General features: G+C 45.7%; 1 protein-coding gene and 1 long non-coding RNA gene across 2 annotated transcripts; one reads left to right on the top strand and one right to left on the bottom strand.

Moving 5' to 3' along the window:
- Positions 1-1448: 1448 nt before the first annotated feature.
- On the bottom strand, positions 1449-8579 carry LOC307209231. Its single transcript, XR_013835450.1, has 2 exons — positions 8033-8579; positions 1449-2141 (listed from the first exon to the last, which is right to left on the bottom strand). It is a non-coding gene; the product is annotated as an uncharacterized lncRNA (long non-coding RNA).
- Positions 8580-8648: 69 nt separating this feature from the next.
- On the top strand, positions 8649-14311 carry NRM (nurim). Its single transcript, XM_079964202.1, has 4 exons — positions 8649-8845; positions 10311-10513; positions 11049-11225; positions 12385-14311. Exons 1-4 carry the CDS (start codon positions 8701-8703, stop codon positions 12700-12702), a joined length of 843 nt encoding a protein of 280 aa, XP_079820328.1. The 5' UTR covers positions 8649-8700; the 3' UTR covers positions 12703-14311.
- The last annotated feature ends 7182 nt before the right edge of the window (positions 14312-21493 follow it).

The following is a 21493-nucleotide window of genomic DNA, read 5'->3' as shown; positions in this document are numbered from 1 at the left end:
CACTTAAAGCACCCTCCAAAAAAAAAAAAATTCTGAAGGCTTACCCCTCTCAGAGCTACAATTCCCAGCACCCTGAAACTATAGTTCCCATGTTTATTTGGGGTGTTTGCATTAAATGTATGGTATGTATACATTTGGACCACTGACAGTCTTTTTCACCCTCCTCTGGATCTATTTCAGCTTGTCAACACCCACCCTCAAACTCTTGGCGATGAGCGAGAGAAGGAATTGAGGGGAGCTTCCAGACTATCTATTTACTGAGGATTCATTCTGATTTATGCACACAGAGATTAGACCAGGGGTAGGCAACCTAAGGCCCATGGTTTAACTGGCCCCCGAGCTGCCCCCAAACTGAGCCACCAGGGAATCTGGCTGCTAAAATGGCATCCGAGCGGATTTTTGCTGAATCGGCAAAATGTCCTGGAAAACCCAGATGTATGGCAAGTTAGGCGATGTTTTCAAAAAATGCATTGCAATACATCAGCAATCCTAAATTCCAAGATTTCTGAGTTTGGCTTTGGCGAGTCACACTATCCCAGGATATCCTACCTCAAAGAGTTGTTGGGATGTTAGAATGGCATTGTTGGGGAAAGGGCAGGACTCAGAAGTAACAAATAATAACAGCTAAGAACTAGCCAGACATTTAGGACATCTAAGGCTACAGTCCTTACCTGGCAGGCAGTCTCAGTGCATTCAGTAGATATTACGTATTGAGTAAGCATGCAAGCAATGGAAGTACACAAATGCAAAGCTCAGCACATTTGGAAGAAAACCATGTTGAAATCAGTGAGAGTTAGGCCTCATTCATACAATTGTTTATTCTGTTTCCCTGTTAATTACTAGATCCTCTTTGAGCTTTGAGCCACTTTTGAAATCAAGTGAAATCTAGTGGATGTTTAGCGATCATGTAAGGGTTAACCTTAAGGAAATCAGCCCTGAGTGCTCACTGGAAGGACAGATCCTGAAGCTGAGGCTCCAATACTTTGGTTACCTCATGAGAAGAGAAGACTCCCTGGAAAAGACCCTGATGTTGGGAAAGATTGAGGGCACAAGGAGAAGGAGACGACAGAGGACGAGATGGTGGGACAGTGTTCTCGAAGCTACCAGCATGAGTTTGACCAAACTGTGGGAGGCAGTGGAAGACAGGAGTGCCTGGCATGCTCTGATCCATGGGGTCACGAAGAGATGGACATGACTAAACGCCTAAACAACAGCAACAAAGGTTTAACAGTGATCCCTTCCAATTCTACAATTCTATGGTTCTAATTTTTATTTTTGCAGTAAAGGATTACTTTCCTTATCACAACCTGAAGCAAACAACTGCTGAAAGTTAAAACCCCACAATTCCAAGGACAGATAACTGTGATTCAAAGCCTCCCACATTACAACAGATTAGTTGCATTTTTAGAGTGATGTTCTTTGATGAGCTCAATTAGCCAACCAACACGTACAATATTCATCAGATAGATTACTATCTGTTTAATGGATAAGGAAGTGCATTCCTTATCCCAAAGGAATGCAAGCTCTGAAACATCAGAGCACTTACATGGATACTTGTGAGTAAAGATTCACAAATGGTGCCTCCCATTTGATTCATGGGCAGAGTCGCAAACCTTCCTCATGCATGCAAGCGTCCACCAGAAACAGCCTATAATAAATTCAGGCTGAAAAGAAGTTAACTTAGCCACCAGAATCCTTTGCTTCTGCCTTCTGAACTTGGTTCTGAATTTGTATAATTTCAGCCCAATTATTTCAATGGGAGAGATCTGAGCATCAATGAAACTTGAAACCTGCTTCCTTTTGTCTGGATGGTGGCCTCTGACAGGTCTTGGAGGACCAAGAGTATCTGATCTTAACAGGGCAGGTGCCAGACATCAGAAGAACCCCCCCCCACACACACACACACCCCAGCACAGTCTAGCCTATAGGTCCAGCTGAGGATGTTTCACCCCTCCCATTGCAAGAATCTGCTGACAATGTTTCAGAAAGGAGGGGGCAGATTTTGCTCATCGCTTCTTCTGCTCCAGCCTGACTTCAAAGGGAGTCTGAGTGTTATCTGTATATAGGTAAGGTTGCTGCTCAAGTAGCTGTAACACTCATGCAGTCCAGCGTCTCCAATTAGTCTTTAGTTTATGCAGTAGCTGTAGAGAATAAAAGAACTTATACTTCAGAGCTGTCGTTCATGTGGTTCATGCTCTGCTGTGCTCCGCCGACTTTTGGAACTGCGTTTGGTGCTCACAGCTCTGAGTTGTGAGTCCACAGCACTTAGACCTGCTCCCTGCAGTGGAAGGTCTCTGGGAGTGCTTTCCCAGCTTGCCTGGCCCAGTCGGGGCTGAAGAGGTTGAGCCCAGTTGTTGGCACTGGCTCAAAGGCGAAGCTGACACCAGCCACCACCAGGGATGTAAGACGGCAGCAAATTCTGCTGCAACCTATAATCATCGCAATCAGTGCTGTTTCTGTTCCGCTGCAGTTTGGTTTATTAGTATTATTAACGACAAGGTCCCAGGGCAGGATACAACAATTAAAATATAATATTTAAAACAACATACAAACACAGAAACAAGGAGGGTCCTAAAAACACACATCTCAGTAAGGATAGCTCAGTTGGCAGAGCAGGACAGAGCATTAATCTCAGAGTTGTGGGTTCGAGCCCCACATTGGGCAAAAGATTCCTGCATTGCAGTGGGTTGAGCAAGATGACCTTTGGGTTCCCTCCCAGCTTTAGAATTCAGGTGTCAAAATTTAGGATGAAGAGCCGCATATTCAGCATTAGCCAAAAGCTGTACAATGAAGGTGCCAGGCACAACTTGGGGGCTACCACAGAAGGGCATGTGATGCTCTTTGGCATCCGCTTTTAAACCTTGCTTCACCCTCATTCCCTATGAATGACAGACACCTTGATAAATATTCGGCATTCTGGACAGAGGAGTGACAGGTCAGTATGTGTGAACACACATACCCTTTCTCTGTCTTTACAATTTGATCACTAATCACAGTTGCAATAACTTAAAGGTAAAGGGACCCCTGACCATTAGGTCCTGTTGTGGCCGACTCTGGGGTTGTGGAGCTCATCTCGCTTTATTGGCCGAGGGAGCCAGCATACAGCTTCCGGGTCATGTGGCCAGCATGACTAAGCCGCTTCTGGCGAACCAGAGCAGCGCACGGAAACACCGTTTACCTTCCCACCGGAGCGGTACCTATTTTTCTACTTGCACTTTGATGTGCTTTCGAACTGCTAGGTTGGCAGGAGCAGGGACCGAGCAACAGGAGCTCGCCCCATCGCGGGGATTCGAACCGCCGACCTTCTGATCGGCAAGTCCTAGGCTCTGTGGTTTAACCCACAGCACCACCCACGTCCCTGCAATAACTTAGGGTTTGCCTTTGCCTTTTCGATTTGTTTGATTTTTTACTTGCAAAATCCTGACCCACGAAACACCAAGAGCAACCATAAAAATGTGCTAATAAAAGCTTCCTAGCTGATATTGAATGAGCCATGCAAAATAAAGCATTTGTTGGGAAATGTTAAATTAAGTCAAAGAAAAACAACTTTATATAACTGTGTAAATAATAGTTTAATTGTAAATCAGTATAATGGGTGTAGTTGGAAGTTCCTTTTCTTTGCTGATTCGCATATCAGATATAATTATGTTCTTTTTCTATTCACACTCTTATTTCTCTTTCTTTTTTCTTTCGTCTGTTCTTTTTTCTGTCTATACTCTTTACAATCTCTACAATCTAGTGAATGTTTGTATGTCGCTATTGTATGTATTTTAAGGTTTTTCTCGTTCAATAACAATTTATTTTTTTAAAAAATGTGCTAATGGCAGCTTTGGCATGTGGTGCACCTGTGGAATTAACTGTTCCTCTGAAGCATGAGCCATGATAGGTTCACCAGATGATTCAGTCTCCAGGGACTGACTGAAGCAATGGATAGGCATTGAGGATCCACTTATTGGCCTCACCAGAACAGGAAGTGCAAGGAAAGCAAAAATGTTTTCCTCCATGGGGACTTAAGAACTGCCACCTGGTGGCAAGAGCATCCTTTATGCATCTAGCTGGGATGAAGCCAGAGTGTTGTTGTTTAGTCGTTTAGTCGTGTCCGACTCTTCGTGACCCCATGGACCAGAGAACGCCAGGCACTCCTGTCCTCCACTGCCCCCCGCAGCTTGGTCAGACTCATGCTGGTAACCTCGAAAACACTATCCAACCATCTCGTCCTCTGTCGCCCCCTTCTCCTTGTGCCCTCCATCCCAACATCAGGGTCTTCTCCAGGGAGTCTTCTCTTCTCATGAGGTGGCCAAAGTACTGGAGCCTCAGCTTCACAATCTGTCCTTCCAGTGAGCACTCAGGGCTGATTTCCTTAAGAATGGAGAGGTTTGATCTTCTTGCAGTCCATGGGACTCTCAAGAGTCTCCTCCAGCACCATAATTCAAAAGCATCAATTCTTCGGCGATCAGCCTTCTTTATGGTCCAGCTCTCACTTCCATACATCACTACTGGGAAAACCATAGCTTTAACTATACGGACCTTTGTTGGCAAGGTGATGTCTCTACTTCTCAAGATGCTGTCTAGGCCTGTCATTGCCCTTCTCCCAAGAAGCAGGCGTCTTTTAATTTCGTGGCTGCTGTCACCATCTGCAGTGATCATGGAGCCCAAGAAAGTAAAATCTCTCACTGCCTCCATTTCTTCCCCTTCTATTTGCCAGGAGGTGATGGGACCAGTAGCCATGATCTTCGTTTTTTTGATGTTGAGCTTCAGACCATATTTTGCACTCTCCTCTTTCACCCTCAATAAAAGGTTCTTTAATTCCTCCTCACTTTCTGCCATCAAGGTTGTGTCATCTGCATATCTGAGGTTGTTGATATTTCTTCCGGCAATCTTAATTCCGGCTAGGGATTCATCCAGCCCAGCCTTTCGCATGATGAATTCTGCATATAAGTTAAATAAGCAGGGAGACAAAATGCAGCCTTGTCGTACTCCTTTCCCAATTTTGAACCAGTCAGTTGTTCCATATCCAGTTCTAACTGTAGCTTCTTGTCCCACATAGAGATTTCTCAGGAGACAGATGAGGTGATCAGGCACTCCTATTTCTTTAAGAACTTGCCATAGTTTGCCATGGTCGACACAGTCAAAGGCTTTTGCATAGTCAATGAAGCAGAAGTAAATGTCTTTCTGGAACTCTCTAGCTTTCTCCATAATCCAGCGCATAATCCATAATCTCCATAATCCAGGCCACTGCTTTTCAACTAGTGGGTTCGTCACCTGATCCAAGGTGGGTTGCAACAGGAGCACTACCACCATGCAAATTTGTGGTCAAAGGTTAAGAAATGGGTCCCCCAATGTAAGTTTGTGTTAAAAATGGTTCCTGAGTCTGTAAAGATACCTGGTGTAAACAATACTGACCCAGGTACAGTGGTACATCAGGTTAAGTACTTAATTCGTTCCGGAGGTCAGTACTTAACCTGAAACTGTTCTTAACCTGAAGCACCACTTTAGCTAATGGGGCCTCCCGCTGTCGCCGTGCCGCTGTCGCGCGATTTCTGTTTCTGTTTCCTGAAGCAAAGTTCTTAACCTGAAGCACTATTTCTGGGTTAGCGGAGTCTGCAACCTGAAGCGTATGTAACCCGAGGTACTACTGTATTCTTCTCCTTCTCCTCTAATATTGGCCATTGACACTGCAAGCCAAAGTTCCCAAATTCCCTATAATTCCCAAAAGAATTATAGGGACAGAACTGCCTAAATTATGTAGAAATTTATTTATGTATGCGACTACAGCAGCGAGAATGCTACTGGCCCCAAAATGGAAAGAAGCAGAAGTTTTTGGATACAAAAATTTACGGAATATGCAGAAATGGTGAAACTTACCGGAAGAATAAGAAATCAGGATGACAAACTTTTTATAAAAGAATGGAAATGGTTGATTGAATATTTACAGATAAACTGCAAATAGATAAAAACATTGGCATTGTAATAACCTGCACTTTCATAAGAGTATATATTTAAAGTAGATAATTAAAGGAGAAAATTAAATGTATTTGGATATGCAGAAAATATTAAAAAATAAATTTATTTAACCACAGAAAGAGGGGGAAAGTCAAACTTCCAAATGTTTTAATGAATGTTAGAAGAATGTAGGAATGAAGTTATATGGCTTTAGTAGAAATGTTATAAGGAATTAAGTATAAATAGATTAATAGAATATTAAAGGAAAAAATAAGGTTAGTTTGTGTTAAGATAATTATAGAATAGAAAACAGAAGAAGATGGAAAGGAATTGCTGAAATAATTAATAGAAGTGGAATACAAAAAGGGAGGTGTGAGGAGGTCATTGAAATATGTGAATGAAAGATAAGATATTGAATTTTTTTTTATGTGTTTTAAATTGTTTTTGTTTTGTCTTGTTAGTTTATTGTTTTAGTGTTATGTAGTGTTTTTGTATTGTATTGCATTGTTTTCTTTGTTCTTTTTTGTAGTGTTTAAATTGTTGTAAAAGTAATAAATATTATTTTTTAAAAAACCCTTCCAAATGTTAAAATGATTGTAAAATTAATGAAATGTATAAATTTGAAAAGTATATTAAAAAAAATTAAAAAGACAATGCAAGGCAAACGCGAGGTGTCCGGGGGTGGGTGGTGCTGAGGCTTCCTTCCTTCCCTAACTCTGTTTAATCTACAGCAGGGTTGGGGAACCTTTTCTGCCCAGGAGTCTTCATCCTTTTCTTCCCTGTTCCTGCAGGGTCAAACTTGACAGGTGGGCAGTTTCTCTCTTTTCGCCTGCAGGGCTGATTCGGAAGAACTTGATCAAAAATCCAAACTTGCTCACAGGCCTAAAAATCTTGCTGAGCCCTGTTAAAAGCAGATTCAAAGCCCTTGGGTATGTCACGCTGCACCTGGAGCAAGCCTCCTGGACCAACGCAATAGGATTTACTCCTGAGTAGACATGTATAATAAGATTGCAGTGCCATTTACCAGCCCTACAGTCGCACATCTTCTTCCTGACACAGTAGGCTATGGTTTTTATATTTCGGATGAATTAATCAGCTGCCACGCTCTTTAAGAATCGTCCTCAGGAGTTCACCAGACCTCCTCCTCTACTTATTTATAGCTATTGGGGGGGGACTTGATTCCCGCCCCCTTAATCCCAGCTTTTAATAAATGGAATACATGATGGCAATGTTTTATTGCTGCTACTTGACATTTTAAGGGTTTAGGATTTTAACTTATGGCATTTGATGTTTAATGTGTGGACACTGTAAAGGTAAAGAGACCCCTAACCTGGGTTGCGGTGCTCATCTCGCTTTACTGGCCGAGGGAGCAAGCGTTTGTCCGCTGGTCATGTGGCCAGCAAGACTAAGACGCTTCTGGCAAAACCAGAGCAGCGCACGGAAACGCCATTTACCTTCCCGCCGGAGCAGTACCTATTTATCTACTTGCACTTGACATGTTTTTGGCAGGAGCAGGGACCGAGCAACAGAAGCTCACCCCGTCACGGTGATTCGAACTGCCAACCTTCTGATCGGCAAGCCCTAGGCTCTGTGGTTTAGACCACAGCACCACCGTTTAATTACTTTGTTCTGTTGTACTTATGACCACTGGTGGAGGAAGAAGAGTGGGGGGGGGAGCGCACCGCCCCCAGCAGTGCGATCCCAGTGGGGTGCCATCGCGGCTCCCCACCACCACCATAGATGGCGTGCCATGCCCCCAGGACGCGTGCCAGCCCCAGCCCTGCTTGCTCTCCCCGCACGCACGCATGCACACACACACACACACACACCCCGCTGGAGCATGAAGCTCCACCACTGTTTATGATTTATAACCTGTTTTATGAATTATGTTTGGATTGAAAAAGGAAGGCGACCCCAAAATGTCACACCCCTACATTCGGGTTATCAGCATGTCAGGCGGTGGGGGGTGGGGGCGTTTGTTTCACTGTGCAATCCTATACATGCCTACTCAGAAGTAAGACCCCCTGAGTTAGATGCTACTTACCCTAAGGTAGTGAGGCTGGGATCCTAGCCACCTACGCAGGCTTACCTGAGAGCGGATTCCATTGCGCTCACTTCTGAGCCGGCAAGGTGAGAATGGTGGCATTCTTAGCCCCTCCTCCACGGCGCTGCGCTTAGAATCTGCTTTCTGCTTTCTTCGTTGCGGTTTGCCGTTGTTCTTTGGTCCGGCTCAAAGAATCACAAAGGTATCAGGGATCACCAGGGTCATCTAGTCCAACCCCCTGCAATGCAGGAATCTCTTGCCCAACGTGAGGATGGAAGAACGAGAGCTGCGTAGAGGCCCCTGGATGAGAAGAGCAGACGCTGATTCCTTACAAGGCTCGAGGGAGCTGGGGGGTTTTTTTTGGGGGGGTAGCAACCCTTACTTGTTTGTTCCTCTGCCACGTTGAGGAATATTTCGGCGGGCGGTGAGGTTCTGCTCCCTAGATCCTGTATGACGTCAAATCCCCCCCAAGAGTTCTTCGTGATGTCACGACGTGAAGGGGGAATCCCCCGACGAGAGCCCCTTCCCAGCGTGTGATGTCACTCGGCAAAGGGGGAAGACCCCCTTCTCCCTCCCGCTCCTGATAGGGAGGAATCCCCCCCTCCTCATTACGCGCTTGTGACGTCGCGGGAGGGCGTGGGGATTCCGGAGGGAGCCCCTCCTCTCCGCAGGGCGGTTCCTCCAGACGGCGGGAGAAGCGCAATTTGCCCGCCATGGCTGCTCTTCAGCTCCTGATGATGGTCCCGGCGCTGGGCAGCTTCCTGTTCGCCTTCGGGACCGGCGTGGAGCTGATCCGCTTCGTCTCCTTCCGCGCTCTCTTCCTGCAGCCGGGGACGGGGCCTGCCCAGCACAGAACCGGTGCGGGGGCGGAGGGGCGGGAGAGAAATGGAGGGGTCTTGCGGGGGAGGAAATGAGAGCTTGGGGTTGCAAAGGGGTGCGAGGTGCGCGGTCTTTGGGCGGAGGAGCAGGGATCCGGCGGCCCTCCAGGTGTGGGGCTCTGTATCGGGTCCAGGGCAGCATGGGCAGTGCTGAGGGATGACGGGAGTTGTAGTTCAGCAGCATGCCAAGAGGTATGAAAAATTGCCCGTTCATCCCTTCCTTTTATTTTTGGTTTGGATCCTGAAGACGCCCAGGCAAGTGGCAGGGGGCTGAAACCCTAAAGCAGCCACTTTGAAACTGAGAAAGTCAAATGATAAGAATTCCTAGATCTTAGATAAGATGCTTTTAACACTGTGTTTTTATGTTGCAATGGTTCCTTGTTGGAAGTTTGCGTCTTGCCCTGGGCGTTTTCCAACAAGCAGAAATAAATGTGGCACCTTGTTGTGAAAGGCAGGCAGGGCGAAGGATGTGGTCTGGCTCCCCCCCCCCCCCCCCGCTGATGCTACTAGTATGTGAACAATAAAGGTAAAGGTAAAGGTACCCCTGCCCGTACGGGCCAGTCTTGACAGACTCTGGGGTTGTGCGCCCATCTCACTTAAGAGGCCAGGGGCCAGCGCTGTCCGGAGACACTTCCGGGTCACGTGGCCAGCGTGACATCGCTGCTCTGGCGAGCCAGAGCCGCACACGGAAACGCCGTTTACCTTCCCGCTGGTAAGCGGTCCCTATTTATCTACTTGCACCCGGAGGTGTTTTCGAACTGCTAGGTTGGCAGGCACTGGGACCGAGCAGCGGGAGCGCACCCCGCCGCAGGGGTTCGAACCGCCGACCTTTCGATCGGCAAGCCCTAGGCGCTGAGGCTTTAACCCACAGCGCCACCTGCGTCCCATGTGAACAATATGGTTTGGTAATAATATCCCATGATGTCGTTAAAGATGATTGGATAAAAATGTCTGTATGTTCTACTTCCTGCTCTGTATGTTAAGGCCATTCAATCCAGAAGCTTCCCAATACTTTAAGAGAGCCTTCCCCAACCTGCTATCATCCATAAGTTTTGAAGTACGACTCTCACCATCCCTGCTGGCTGGGACTGATGGGTGTTGGAGTCCAACATCTCATAAATAACAGGATCTGAGATTACAGAATTATAGAGTTGGAAAGGATCCTGAGGATCATTTGGTCCAATCCCCCTGCAATGCAATATGCAGCTGTCCTTTACGGGGATTGAACCTGCAACATTAGCACCATCGGCACCACACTCTAACCAACTGAGCTATCCAGAGAACACCAGCTTGTGGAAGGATTGTTTTAAGATGATGAGAGAGAGAGAAGGAGAGAGAGAACAATTTGTCTCTGGGATCAGTTTCTGGGCTACTATCTGAGATACTCTGCCAGCCCCCTGCTGGATGCACTAGGCCTCACCTGACTGAACCTCTTTTCTTTGCAGATGCTGCTCCTCATCTTCAATGGGAAGCTGCCCTGAGGGATCCCAAGATTCTGCGGCCACTAATGGTGGACATGGGCTTAATTGTCCTCTTCATCCTGCAGCACAGCCTCATGGCCACTCAGCAAGTCAAACACTGGACCAGAAGTTGCTTTGGAGTACTACAGAGATCTTTCTATGTCTTCTGCACAGCACTGACTCTCCAGGTAGGGGTATCAATTTGGGGCAGCAAAATGGGGGGAGAGGACTGAAGGGGAGGAAGAAGTCCCACAGGCAAGATAACAGAGCAACTCAGAGTGAATTCTTGCCCAAGTCAGAAAAGCTAAACTCAAAATGCAGAATAAATCTTCCTGGCATGATGCTGTTCGGATTTCATACTCTGCACTTTCATGGAAGTGATATTTCCAAAGCAAATACCCCCAATTTCAGCATTAAGTCTTTGCTCCTTGGTACAGTTTATTTTGAGCACAGAGCTCCCAAACTCACACCGTTAACTCAGCATAGCCTTCATTATATTGTGAAGCAAAATGCATCATTGCAATGATGAGGACTAGAATCTTGCACAATTTAAAAACAACTACCCAATGTGGATATGATTTGTATTATTTGGCTAATGCCTGCATGTCCAGCAGATTTTCTACAATGTGATTGCAGTTTTGGAGTCCCAAAATGCAGCCATATGAGACGTGTGCCTGCAGGAGAATCTACCTTTATCTAATGCGCCTTTTCCTTCCCACCTAGCTGCTGATGAGGTACTGGCAGCCTGTGCAGGATGCTCCTGTGCTCTGGAATACGAGCAGAGAGCCCTGGGTCACTTGGGTCCCTCTCATCTGCTTCATCCTCCACTTCATTGCTTGGCTGGTCATCTTTAGCATCCTCCTCATCTTTGACTACGCAGAGCTGATGGGGGTCAAACAGGTACCGCGCAGCTTCCCTTTTCCTATCTAGAGAGGCCACCGTCCTGTATTTGGCGGCTGAGCTCAGCAAGGCCCAATGACCCAACCCATGAGGGTGATAGAAGATATTTCCTCCTGCTGTAAAATATTTCTAAAAAGAGAGGTCCCGGGTTGAAGCAAATTTGGAAGACATGACCTCTCTCTTGGAAGCTCTTAATGTGATAGCAGTTAGGGGGGTGCATGTGATTTGGATGAATTCTGAGAGATTTTTAATAATAACAATATTTATTTGATTTTAAAACTATAAGATCATAACAATACAACCATCCAAATTTGGATATTCCTCAGAATCTCTGGACTTCCCACCTTCCCCTCTGTGGGTCCTATTATTAAACCTTTTCTACTGCATCTTTTTCAATAGTCCATATTTTATTTGGTCCAAATTACTTGTTACGAGTGTTATTGCAATCCTGCTAATGTTTTCATCTGTTTACAGTGGTCTCCAAGATAAATTATAAATTTCCCCCATCCTTTCCTAAAGTTATGGTCTTCTTGGGTCCTGAGCATAATGGTCAGTTTTGCCATTTCGGAATAGTCCAGCACTTTAATTTGCCATTCCTCTCTGGTAGGGACATTATCTTCTTTCCATCTCTGGAATTCTGAGGGATTTTTGGTCAAGGCAGGAACTGCAGAAGCACTTAGTGTTGCCTCAGCAGTCCAGACAACAAAACAAAAACAAATCTCACATTCCCCCTTTGTGAATATGTAGAGGCCCAATGTGTAAAAAGGTAAAGGTAAGGGGACCCCTGACCATTAGGTCCAGTCGTGACCGACTCTGGGGTTGCGGTGCTCATCTCGCTTTATTGGCCGAGAGAGCCGGCATACATCTTCCGGGTCATGTGGCCAGCATGACTAAGCCACTTCCGGCGAACCAGAGCAGCACACGGAAACGCCGTTTACCTTCCCGCCGGAGCGGTACCGATTGATCTACTTGCACTTTGTGCTTTTGAACTGCTAGGTTGGCAGGAGCAGGGACCGAGCATCAGGAGCTCACCCCGTTGCGGGGATTCGAACCGCCGACCTTCTGATCGGCAAGTCTTAGGGTCTAAAATGGTGTCTTGTTTCCCCAAAAGATTTGGGCATCTTCGGCGGTGCAAATGGGTGTTTCTCTCGTTCCATAGGTTTACTATTACTGCCTGGGCATGGGGGACCCTTTGGCCGTGAAGTCCACAAGTGCCATCCGCCTCTTCTCCCACCTTCGTCACCCTGTGTACCTGGAGTTTCTCCTCATCCTGTGGGCCGTTCCCTGCCTTTCTCTCGACCGCCTGCTCCTCGCATTGCTCTTCACAGCCTACATCACCTGCGCCCACAACCTTGACCAGCAGGACTACCTCTACCTGCGAGCTCAGCTGGACAAGAAGTTCCAGATCTTCTCCCGTGAGGAGGCAGCCTATGGAGATCTGCTGGCTCAGAATGGCCCCTCCATCCTTAAGAACTGAACCTGTGTGGCCCCAATTTTATATGCGGGTGCTGGTGTCCTAGTATATTGGGGCCTGAGAGCCTTGTACCTTGCACTCTCCCATGCTAAGCACTGAACGATGCAATGTGCCTTATATCTCCTTTTGCTTTTATGCACTCGGGACTTGAGTGGTTTATAAATGGGACCTAAGAGTTCTGGCTTCCAGCAGGCCTACTTTGCTACAACACTTAGAACACATATAAGGAGTTCTATATGGTGATCCCACATGGTCCAGTAGGTTGGAATCCTTGAGGAAAGAGGTGGAACTCCAAAGATGGCAGAATTCAACCCCAAGTTCCTTGGAGGGAAGTCTCTAGAGCAGGGGTGGGGGAAAGCCTATGGCCCTCCAGAAGTTGGTGGACTTCAGCTGCCATCAACATCTGGAGGGCTGTGGATGCCCCATACCTGCTGCATAGGTTTAAAGGGATATATTGGGCCCAAAAAGATTTCCCCCTAGTGCTAAGAAGAACAATGAGTCACTGATAACCGATTGGAGTTTAGGTGAGGTGATCAGGTTGTTCTTGTTGTTTTTTGAGGGAGGCTTTTTTACGATTCACAACTGCAGACAGCAGGCAGGTAGCTCAACAGACAAAATGTTCCCCATTTCTGGGAAACATTGACCCCGTGGAATCAGTGGGGCACTGCCCCAGTAACCTCAGTCTGCCCCCAGCCATTCCCCACCTGCTAGCTGGCTTTACTTCCAACCAGTCAGGGGGTGGCTCTGTCTGTCATGGACTGCTGCAGTCCTTTCTGCCCAAGAGGACACCAGGCACACCTGACTGGGATTCTGCAGCTGTTAAAAAGCACAGAAGATGCCTCAGTTGAAATTCTTTATAACAAAAGAGCATTAGAACTGGGTTTTTCAATTCATTTTTTGCTACAGAACTTCTGCCCAAGTGCTTTTTAAAGTATAGGATTTTTAACTTTGATTCACAAGCAAGAAGTATTTTAAAGATGTAGCAGCCTAGATAATTTGTGGAGTGGGCTGTGAGGCTTTTTTGCTTTTTGCCTCTTCAGCACAGTGTCTTCCAAATACATTTCTGTTCCAAGCAAGCCATCAGAATTCATTGCCCATCCTCTTGCTTCTGTCGCGTTAATTCAAAGCATTCTGAATTCCAAGGCCTACGTGGGCTGAAGAAGACAAGGCCTTGAGAAAGGTTCTGGTCAAGATGGCCGTCCAGCAGTGGACCACCTGCCTCTCAAACCCAAATATATCTCCATACTTTGGTTGCCTTTAAACTCGTCCCCACCCATCAGAATTAATGACAAAAAATATGATTTATGTGATCTTTGAATCAAGTTCATTTACAGGCAAAAGCGGGCTGGGGGGGGGCAGGGGTTCATTCTAGGATTATGTCTCCAGGCTCTACCTAGCAATGGTTGATCTTTGCCTTCATTTGTAACTCAATGCCTTGAACATCCACTAGCATTTCTTTTTAAATGCTGATAATGCTTTTATTGTAGCTTTTTTATTATTATTTCTGTACCCCCTTGCTAACAAAGTATTTTTATACATATGAAAAGCAAATCATGGGTTGATAAGATAATGGTTTGTAAAGTAAAAAAAAGGGTGTGTGTTTTTTAAAAAAGTTTGTTTGTCTCTGTTCTGAAATTTGGTTTTAATGTAAAGTGTTTCAATATATTTGGGTTTATTTATAAAGCAGAAGTGACCAGCTGCTCCCGGAAGCTAAAAATGAGCTCTGTATCAACAAAAGTTGTACCTATACAGTGGTACCTCAGGTTACATACGGTTCAGGTTACACACTCCGCTAACCCAGAAATAGTACCTCGGGTTAAGAACTTTGCTTCAGGATGAGAACAGAAATTGTGCTCCGGTGGTGCAGCGGGAGGCCCCATTAGCTAAAGTGGTGCTTCAGGTTAAGAACAGTTTCAGGTTAAGAATGGACCTCTGGAACGAATTAAGTACTTAACCTAAGGTACCACTGTAATTATTCATGATGACAAGTTCTAAGAAACTTGAGATTTTCCACCCCTGAGCTTTTGAAATACAACTCCCATCAACTTCGGCCATACGGGCTGAAGCTTATAAGCGTTATTGCCCAACATGTGAGCAACCCCATGTTGGAGATCCCTGCTCTATACATTTATTTATTTTTTTGTTTAATTTCTATACCCTTATATTTTTAAGAAAAACCTCAAAGGGGGTTAAAGCATATTAAATCAATAAAACATAAATAAAACAATGTGAAAAAAGAGAAATATAGAGTATACTGTCAAAGCAACATAGCAGAAAACTAAAACATCTTAAAGATTTCAAAATAAAAATTACAAAGGAAGTCAACTACAGAATACAAATTTAACATAGTAGGGCTGGGTGAGTCTGGGCTCCACCCCGTAGGCCAGGTGGGAAAGGCCTTGCAGGGAGTGGCCTTCACGCCTCACAGCCGGGCGATGTTCCTCCTCCGGCCTCATGAGAATCCTCTCTAATGGGACCCAAGTGTGTTTAAGGTTGCAATTAATCTTCCCTAGATCTGCGTTTAGCAGAAGCATGTGCCACTCCCACTGCCCAGCTTCAAAGTCAGAGTAGCAACCACATGTATCCTATAGTCACGTTTGGCTCTTTCTGTTTGGCATCGCTAAGGCTCTCCTCCCCCCGCCCCCTTCACGAAACAACGGCCTTTTAAGCACCCCAACAGTTATTTACCGCCCCCCCCCATTCCTCTCACGGCACATGTGTGATACACACGCTTCGCCCTAATGGCTCCTGAAGCATCTTAGGCTACGAGACGAAGGGATGCTCTCCTGCTAAATGCACACTCACTGATTACAGGGGCGTCCTTGGGAGAAACAAGAACTAGCCTTACGCAGAAAAAGAAGCATCCTCTCTACTTCGCTTCCCTTCTCCCCTCGCCCCCACCCAAGGGCCAGGCCCATGCTTGCTCCCCTAAACCAAAACCTAACCAGGGACCCAGCTGAGGAGAGCTGCACTGAGGCGCATTCGTGAGAGCCTCCCCCTGAATCTTCCCGGGAGCAGGAGGACTGTATAGCTTTGGAACAGTGGTTTGCAGAGGAACATAGTTCATAATAATAATAATAATAATAACAACAACAACAACAACTTTTATTTATACCCTGCCCTCCCCAGCCAAGGCCGGGCTCCACGTGGCTGACAAGCAATAATAAAAACAAGTTGAATGAATACAACTTAAAAACAAGATTAAAATACAACATTAAAATATTGAAACATGAAGATATTAAAACGCAGCCTCATCACAGGAGAAAAGAAAGAGGGGGAGGGAATCAAATTGGCTACAAGCCAAAGGCCAGGCAGAACAACTCTGTCTTATAGGCCCTGCGGAAAGAAATCAGATCCTGCAGGGCCCTGGTCTTATGAGACAGAGCTTTCCACCAGGCCAGAGCCAGTGTTGAAAAGGCCCTGGCTCTGGTTGAAGCTAATCTAACTTCCTTAAGGCCCAGGACCACTAGGGTGTTGCTATTTATGGACCTTAAGGTCCTCCGTGGGGCATACCGGGAGAGGCGATCCCGTAGGTAGAAGGTGGGTACAAGGTGTTGATATTGCAGTGTCCCAAGTGCACAGCGGAATGATGAGGAATACGTGCACATACTCTATATTGCTTTATTTACACTTCAAAGCTGGTAGATTACAGAAAAACATCTTGCCTCTGCCGGAGCAGAGAAAGCATCCTCTCTCCTCTAAAGCACGGAGAGAACAGACAGGCTGAACTGCAAAGAACAGTGAAAAACAGGAAACCAGTGTACGTCACATCCAGTCTCCCTTTCCCGTGGGAAAACTCCAACAGCAATTGACTGTGGAATGTAAACATTGTCTTGTGACAAGCACTTCGCTGCACAGTGAAGAGAGCAGAAACCAACATCCTCCCCCTTTCTGTGAACATCACTGGGCAGCGTGTTCGTACAATATCAGTACAAACCCAACTTCTGCACATAGGTACAGTGTTGATCCCTTGATACAATCTTGGACAATACATCAGCAGGAATTTCATTACCTGGCATATAGGACACCGTTATGAGTCCCTTCTGAATACGTTCCCTAGCATGTTGCACCTTCAATTGCAAGTGCTTCGTGCTTTGCTTACAACCTTCAGAATTTAGCAAAGCCAAACATGCTTTGTTGTCCTGGTAAACTTGGATTGGACATTTGACAGGAATTTTCATGTCTTTGCACAATTGTAACAACCATTCACAATCCTTAAGTGAATAAGACAGTGCATTCAGTTCAGCTTCACAAGTACTTAAGCTAACTGTTGTTTGCTTCTTGCATGACCAATCAAATAGACCCTGATTGTACATATAGCAAACTCCAGACGTACTTTTCCTGTCTGTAGTGTCACTTCCAAAACTTGCATCTGCAAATATCTCAAGACCACCAGACTTCTGATTGTTAAATCTCAGTCTGTAATGCATAGTGCCTTTCAAATAGCACGCTATGCGTTTCAGAGCTTTCCAATCCTTAACAGTAGGATTGTTGACTTGTCTGCTTAGCAAATTACAGCTAACAGCAATGTCTGGTCTTGAGCATCTGGCAATGAAGTTTAGCTTGCCTAGCACACTTCTGTACAGTGTGAGGTCAGAAAATGCTTCTTCAGTGTCATCTACCTGATAACCTGTTATCATCGGTGTGTCTACAGGGTTAGCATCCATCAGGTTTAGTTTGCTTAACACATCAGCAATTTTCCGTGACTGGTGTACTAGAATGTTACCATCTTGATCTCTCTCTATTTCCAGAGATAGGTAGTTGTTTACCTCACCAAGATCTTTCATGTCAAAGTGCTCTTTCAGTTGAGCTAGGGCGTTATTGTACATTGTGACATCCTTCCAAAAGAATAAAAGATCATCAACATAAAACAAGCAATACAGTTTCTTTTGCCCCTCCTCTTTGACAAATACACATGGATCAGCTTTCCCTTGCTTAAAACCTAGAGAAAACAATACTTCAGTGAGTTTTGTGTGCCAACACCGTGCACTTTGTTTGAGACCATAAAGGGACTTTTTCAGAGCACAAACAAATCCCTGTTTTACCTGTACGCCATCAGGTGGAAGCATATAAAGTGATTCATCTAGAGATCCGTACAGAAAAGCTGTATTCACATCATGGTGACTAATGTGTAGATTCTCCTCTGCAGCTAGCTTGAGCATAAGCCTAATGCTCTCATACCTCACTGTGGGTGAGTAGGTCTCGTGATAGTCTTCACCTGGTACCTGTGCAAAACCTCTGGCTACCAATCTGGCTTTGTGTCTATCTTGCCATTTTGATCAGTCTTCGCTTTGAAGACCCATTTGCTTCCAAGCAGTTTCATTCCTGGAACTACTGGAACAAGTTCCCATGTTTTGTTCCTTTCCAAGGAATCAAGCTCAGCCTTCATGGCATTTAACCATGGCTCAGCTTCCTTTGAATCCAAATCCTGGATTTCTTGGAAACTTGAAGGTTCAAATACCTTCTTGGAGCTTTTAACAGCTGTTACTGCTATCTTGGCAAACTCATCAGCAAATTTCTTTGGAGGTCTGCCTTTTGTTGCTCTTTGTGACCTGCGAATTAGCCTTAGGTCTTCAACACTCTCCTCTTCCTTCTTAGGAGAAAAGTGGCCTATTGTGAACAATGGTTCCTCCAATTCTTGATCAGAGCTTTCAGAGGGTCGCATAGAGGCTTTCGCACTCTTGAAATCCTCTGAATCACCTGATTCAGTTTCAGACTCAGAATCAGAACCTTCATCAGTGGGTGTGGGTTGCTGTGGCTGCTTTTGACTATCCTCAGTCTCATCACTGTCATCAGGATAACATTGGAAAATTCCCACATTCTCCCCCCACTTGGCATTGTACTCAACACTTCTTGTGAGCTTAATTGTCTTTGAGTCAGTCATCCTGATTCTGTAAGAACCTTTCTGATAACCTAGAAAGATACCATGCAAACCACGCTTATCTAACTTGGAGTTTTGTGGTGAGTGAACCCACATGTCAGAACCAAAAATTCTCATGTGTTTGATGTATGGCTTTTTGCCAAACATCTTCTCATAGGGGGTACAACCAATCGCTGAAGACAACCTGCGATTATAACTGTAAGTGAAACATGAGAGAGCTTCGGCCCAATAACTCTCTGGAAGATTTGCATCATGCAGCAAGGTTTTTAACCCTTGAAGCAATGTTTGATTTGCCCGTTCCACAAGTCCATTCTGTCATGGCGAGCGAGGACTAGACAAATCGTGTTGAATTCCTTTCTCAGTCAGAAAAGCTTCAAACTGCTGAGAAGTGAATTCCCCCCCGCGATCAGTGAAAAGAGTCTTTACCTTCTTACCATGCACATTTTCCAACCAAGCACAGAATTCCTTGAACCTAGGAAAAGCCTCTGATTTCTGCTTGAGATTGTACACATAAATATACCTGGAAAATGCATCAATGAGAACCATGAAGTACCTATTTCCTCCCAAAGAGGGCGCTAGTGGCCCAACCAAACAGCATGAACAATTTGGTATGGTTCTGTAGCTTGCCTACTAGACACCTTACCTTTCGCAGCCATTTTCACCTTGTTTGCTGCGCATGCCTTGCACTTCATGTGGTACCTGCAGGGTTTAATAGTCATACCTTCAACCAAGGCAGGCATTTTAGATACTGCCTCAAAATGCAAATGACCAAATTTCCTATGAAAATCGTGAATACATTCTGCATGCAAACTTTTGTTAGAACCTGCAATGCAACAAGTGTCATCCTGCACATCATCATCAAAATACAAAACATACAAACGATCAACATATTCAGCATACAATACATAATCATTTTTCTTTGTGATGATGCACCTTTTGTTCTTAAAGGAAACGTCAATTTTCCGCTCATTCAGCTGTCCAACGCTGAGCAGATTATGCTTGGCATCCGGCACATAAAGTACATTCTGTATCGATAAGTCCAAACTGTGAAGAACAACAGTTCCGTAGCCTTTACTGGGGATTGTGTGGTCATCCGCCTGGTGAATCGCACCTTCCTGCGGTGTAAAAGACACGAACAGTCGCTTATCGTTGCACATGTGATGCGTTGCAGCCGAATCAACAACGAAGAAAGATCTAGACGTCTTCTGGACCTCTGCAACTTTTGGAGTGAAGCGTGAGACCATTGCCTTGGGCTGTGTTGTCCTGGACACTGGACCTTTGCTTTTGCCCTGGCCTCTTCCACGCGATGAGCTTCCACTGCGCTGCTCTGTCTTGGCCCTGGGATATTTGCATTCCCTCTTCATATGGCCTAGACGTCCACACGAGTAGCATTTCACTGCCTTCAAAGCTTTGGCGCCATCTGGTGGTTCCACTGCACTATGGGATGACGACTGTGAAGTCTCCCCCTTACCCATGCAGCTATCACCCTGGCAATCTGCTCCATTCTGAATCATGGCAGTATCACAGGCTACTGTGAGTTGAGCATGTGGCTGATTGGCTTCAGATTCCCCACTTGCTTCAGCCAGCCTTCTGCAGCTAGCCATATTATGCAGCTTGTTAAAGTAAAACATAGTGGATCCAGCTTCTGTCCTCAAGTGAGCCTCTCTCAAAGCGTACCAAATTTCTCTGGCTGAGGTCTTATCACGCAACAGACAGAGCTCTTCTGGGGATACTATCAATGTAAGAGTTCCCCTTGCTTTGGAATCTTTAGCTTGCCATGCATCTGTAACTGGAGCTGGGGGGGTGTCTGTAATAACTTCAAACAGACCCTCTTTCCGCAGAATAGCCTCTGCATAGAGAACCCAGTCCACAGTTTTTCTTATTGAGCTTAGGAATTCCAAAAGCATCAGCTAGCTTTGCATTCGCCATTTCTGCTGCGTTAAATCAAGCTGCTTTAATCCAAAAGCACTTTTAAAAGTTACTTTCGATTTCCCCAACATAGGAACTTGTTCCCGGCAAACGGCTTTAAAAGTGCAAAGTCCAGCCATAAAGCCATTAATTAGAAGCTGGCAGGCTGCCCGGAGCAGTAGCACATACCTCATCAATCATCTTGACGCGCAGAGATATCTTCCGATCCGTCCCTCTGCATTCCGATCCTTTTGCCGGCATTCAGATGACTGCGTCTTTCTGGGCCGATAACCAATAATGTTGATATTGCAGTGTCCCAAGTGCACAGCGGAATGATGAGGAATACGTGCACATACTCTATATTGCTTTATTTACACTTCAAAGCTGGTAGATTACAGAAAAACATCTTGCCTCTGCCGGAGCAGAGAAAGCATCCTCTCTCCTCTAAAGCACGGAGAGAACAGACAGGCTGAACTGCAAAGAACAGTGAAAAACAGGAAACCAGTGTACGTCACATCCAGTCTCCCTTTCCCATGGGAAAACTCCAACAGCAATTGACTGTGGAATGTAAACATTGTCTTGTGACAAGCACTTCGCTGCACAGTGAAGAGAGCAGAAACCAACACAAGGGTCCTAGGCTGTGAAGGGCTTTAAAGGTCAAAAGCAGCACCTTAAATCTGACCCTGTACTCCACCGGGAGCCAGTGTAGCTGGAAAAGCACTGAGTGAATATGCTCCCATGGCAGAGAGGAGCCTCACTGTAGCATTCTGCACCCGCTGGAGTTTCTGGGACAGCTTCAAGGGCAGCCCCACATAGAGCGAATTACAGTAGTCAAGCCTGGAGGTGACCGTTGCATGGATCACTGTGGCCAGGTTGGGGCGGGAAAGGCCAACTGCTTGATGTGGCGAAGGTGGAAAAATGTCGCCTTGGCTGTTGCTGTAACCTGCGCCTCCATGGAAACTCAACGGAAGGCAATGGCACTAACTGGGCCCTCAAGAGAAGGGA

This window comes from Podarcis cretensis (assembly GCF_951804945.1).
Source record: "Podarcis cretensis genome assembly, chromosome: 2".
Lineage (NCBI taxonomy): Eukaryota > Metazoa > Chordata > Lepidosauria > Squamata > Lacertidae > Podarcis > Podarcis cretensis.
The sequence above is the reverse complement of the archived record's forward strand: the minus strand, read 5'-3'. Positions and strand labels throughout refer to the sequence as shown.

Coding starts and splice junctions, on each gene's coding strand:
- NRM (XM_079964202.1), top strand. CDS start 8,701: ATGGCTGCTCTTCAGCTCCTGATGATGGTCCCGGCGCTGGGCAGCTTC. Junction 10,514..11,048: donor GCACAGCACTGACTCTCCAG/GTAGGGGTATCA, acceptor CTTCCCACCTAG/CTGCTGATGAGGTACTGGCA. Junction 11,226..12,384: donor AGCTGATGGGGGTCAAACAG/GTACCGCGCAGC, acceptor CTCGTTCCATAG/GTTTACTATTACTGCCTGGG.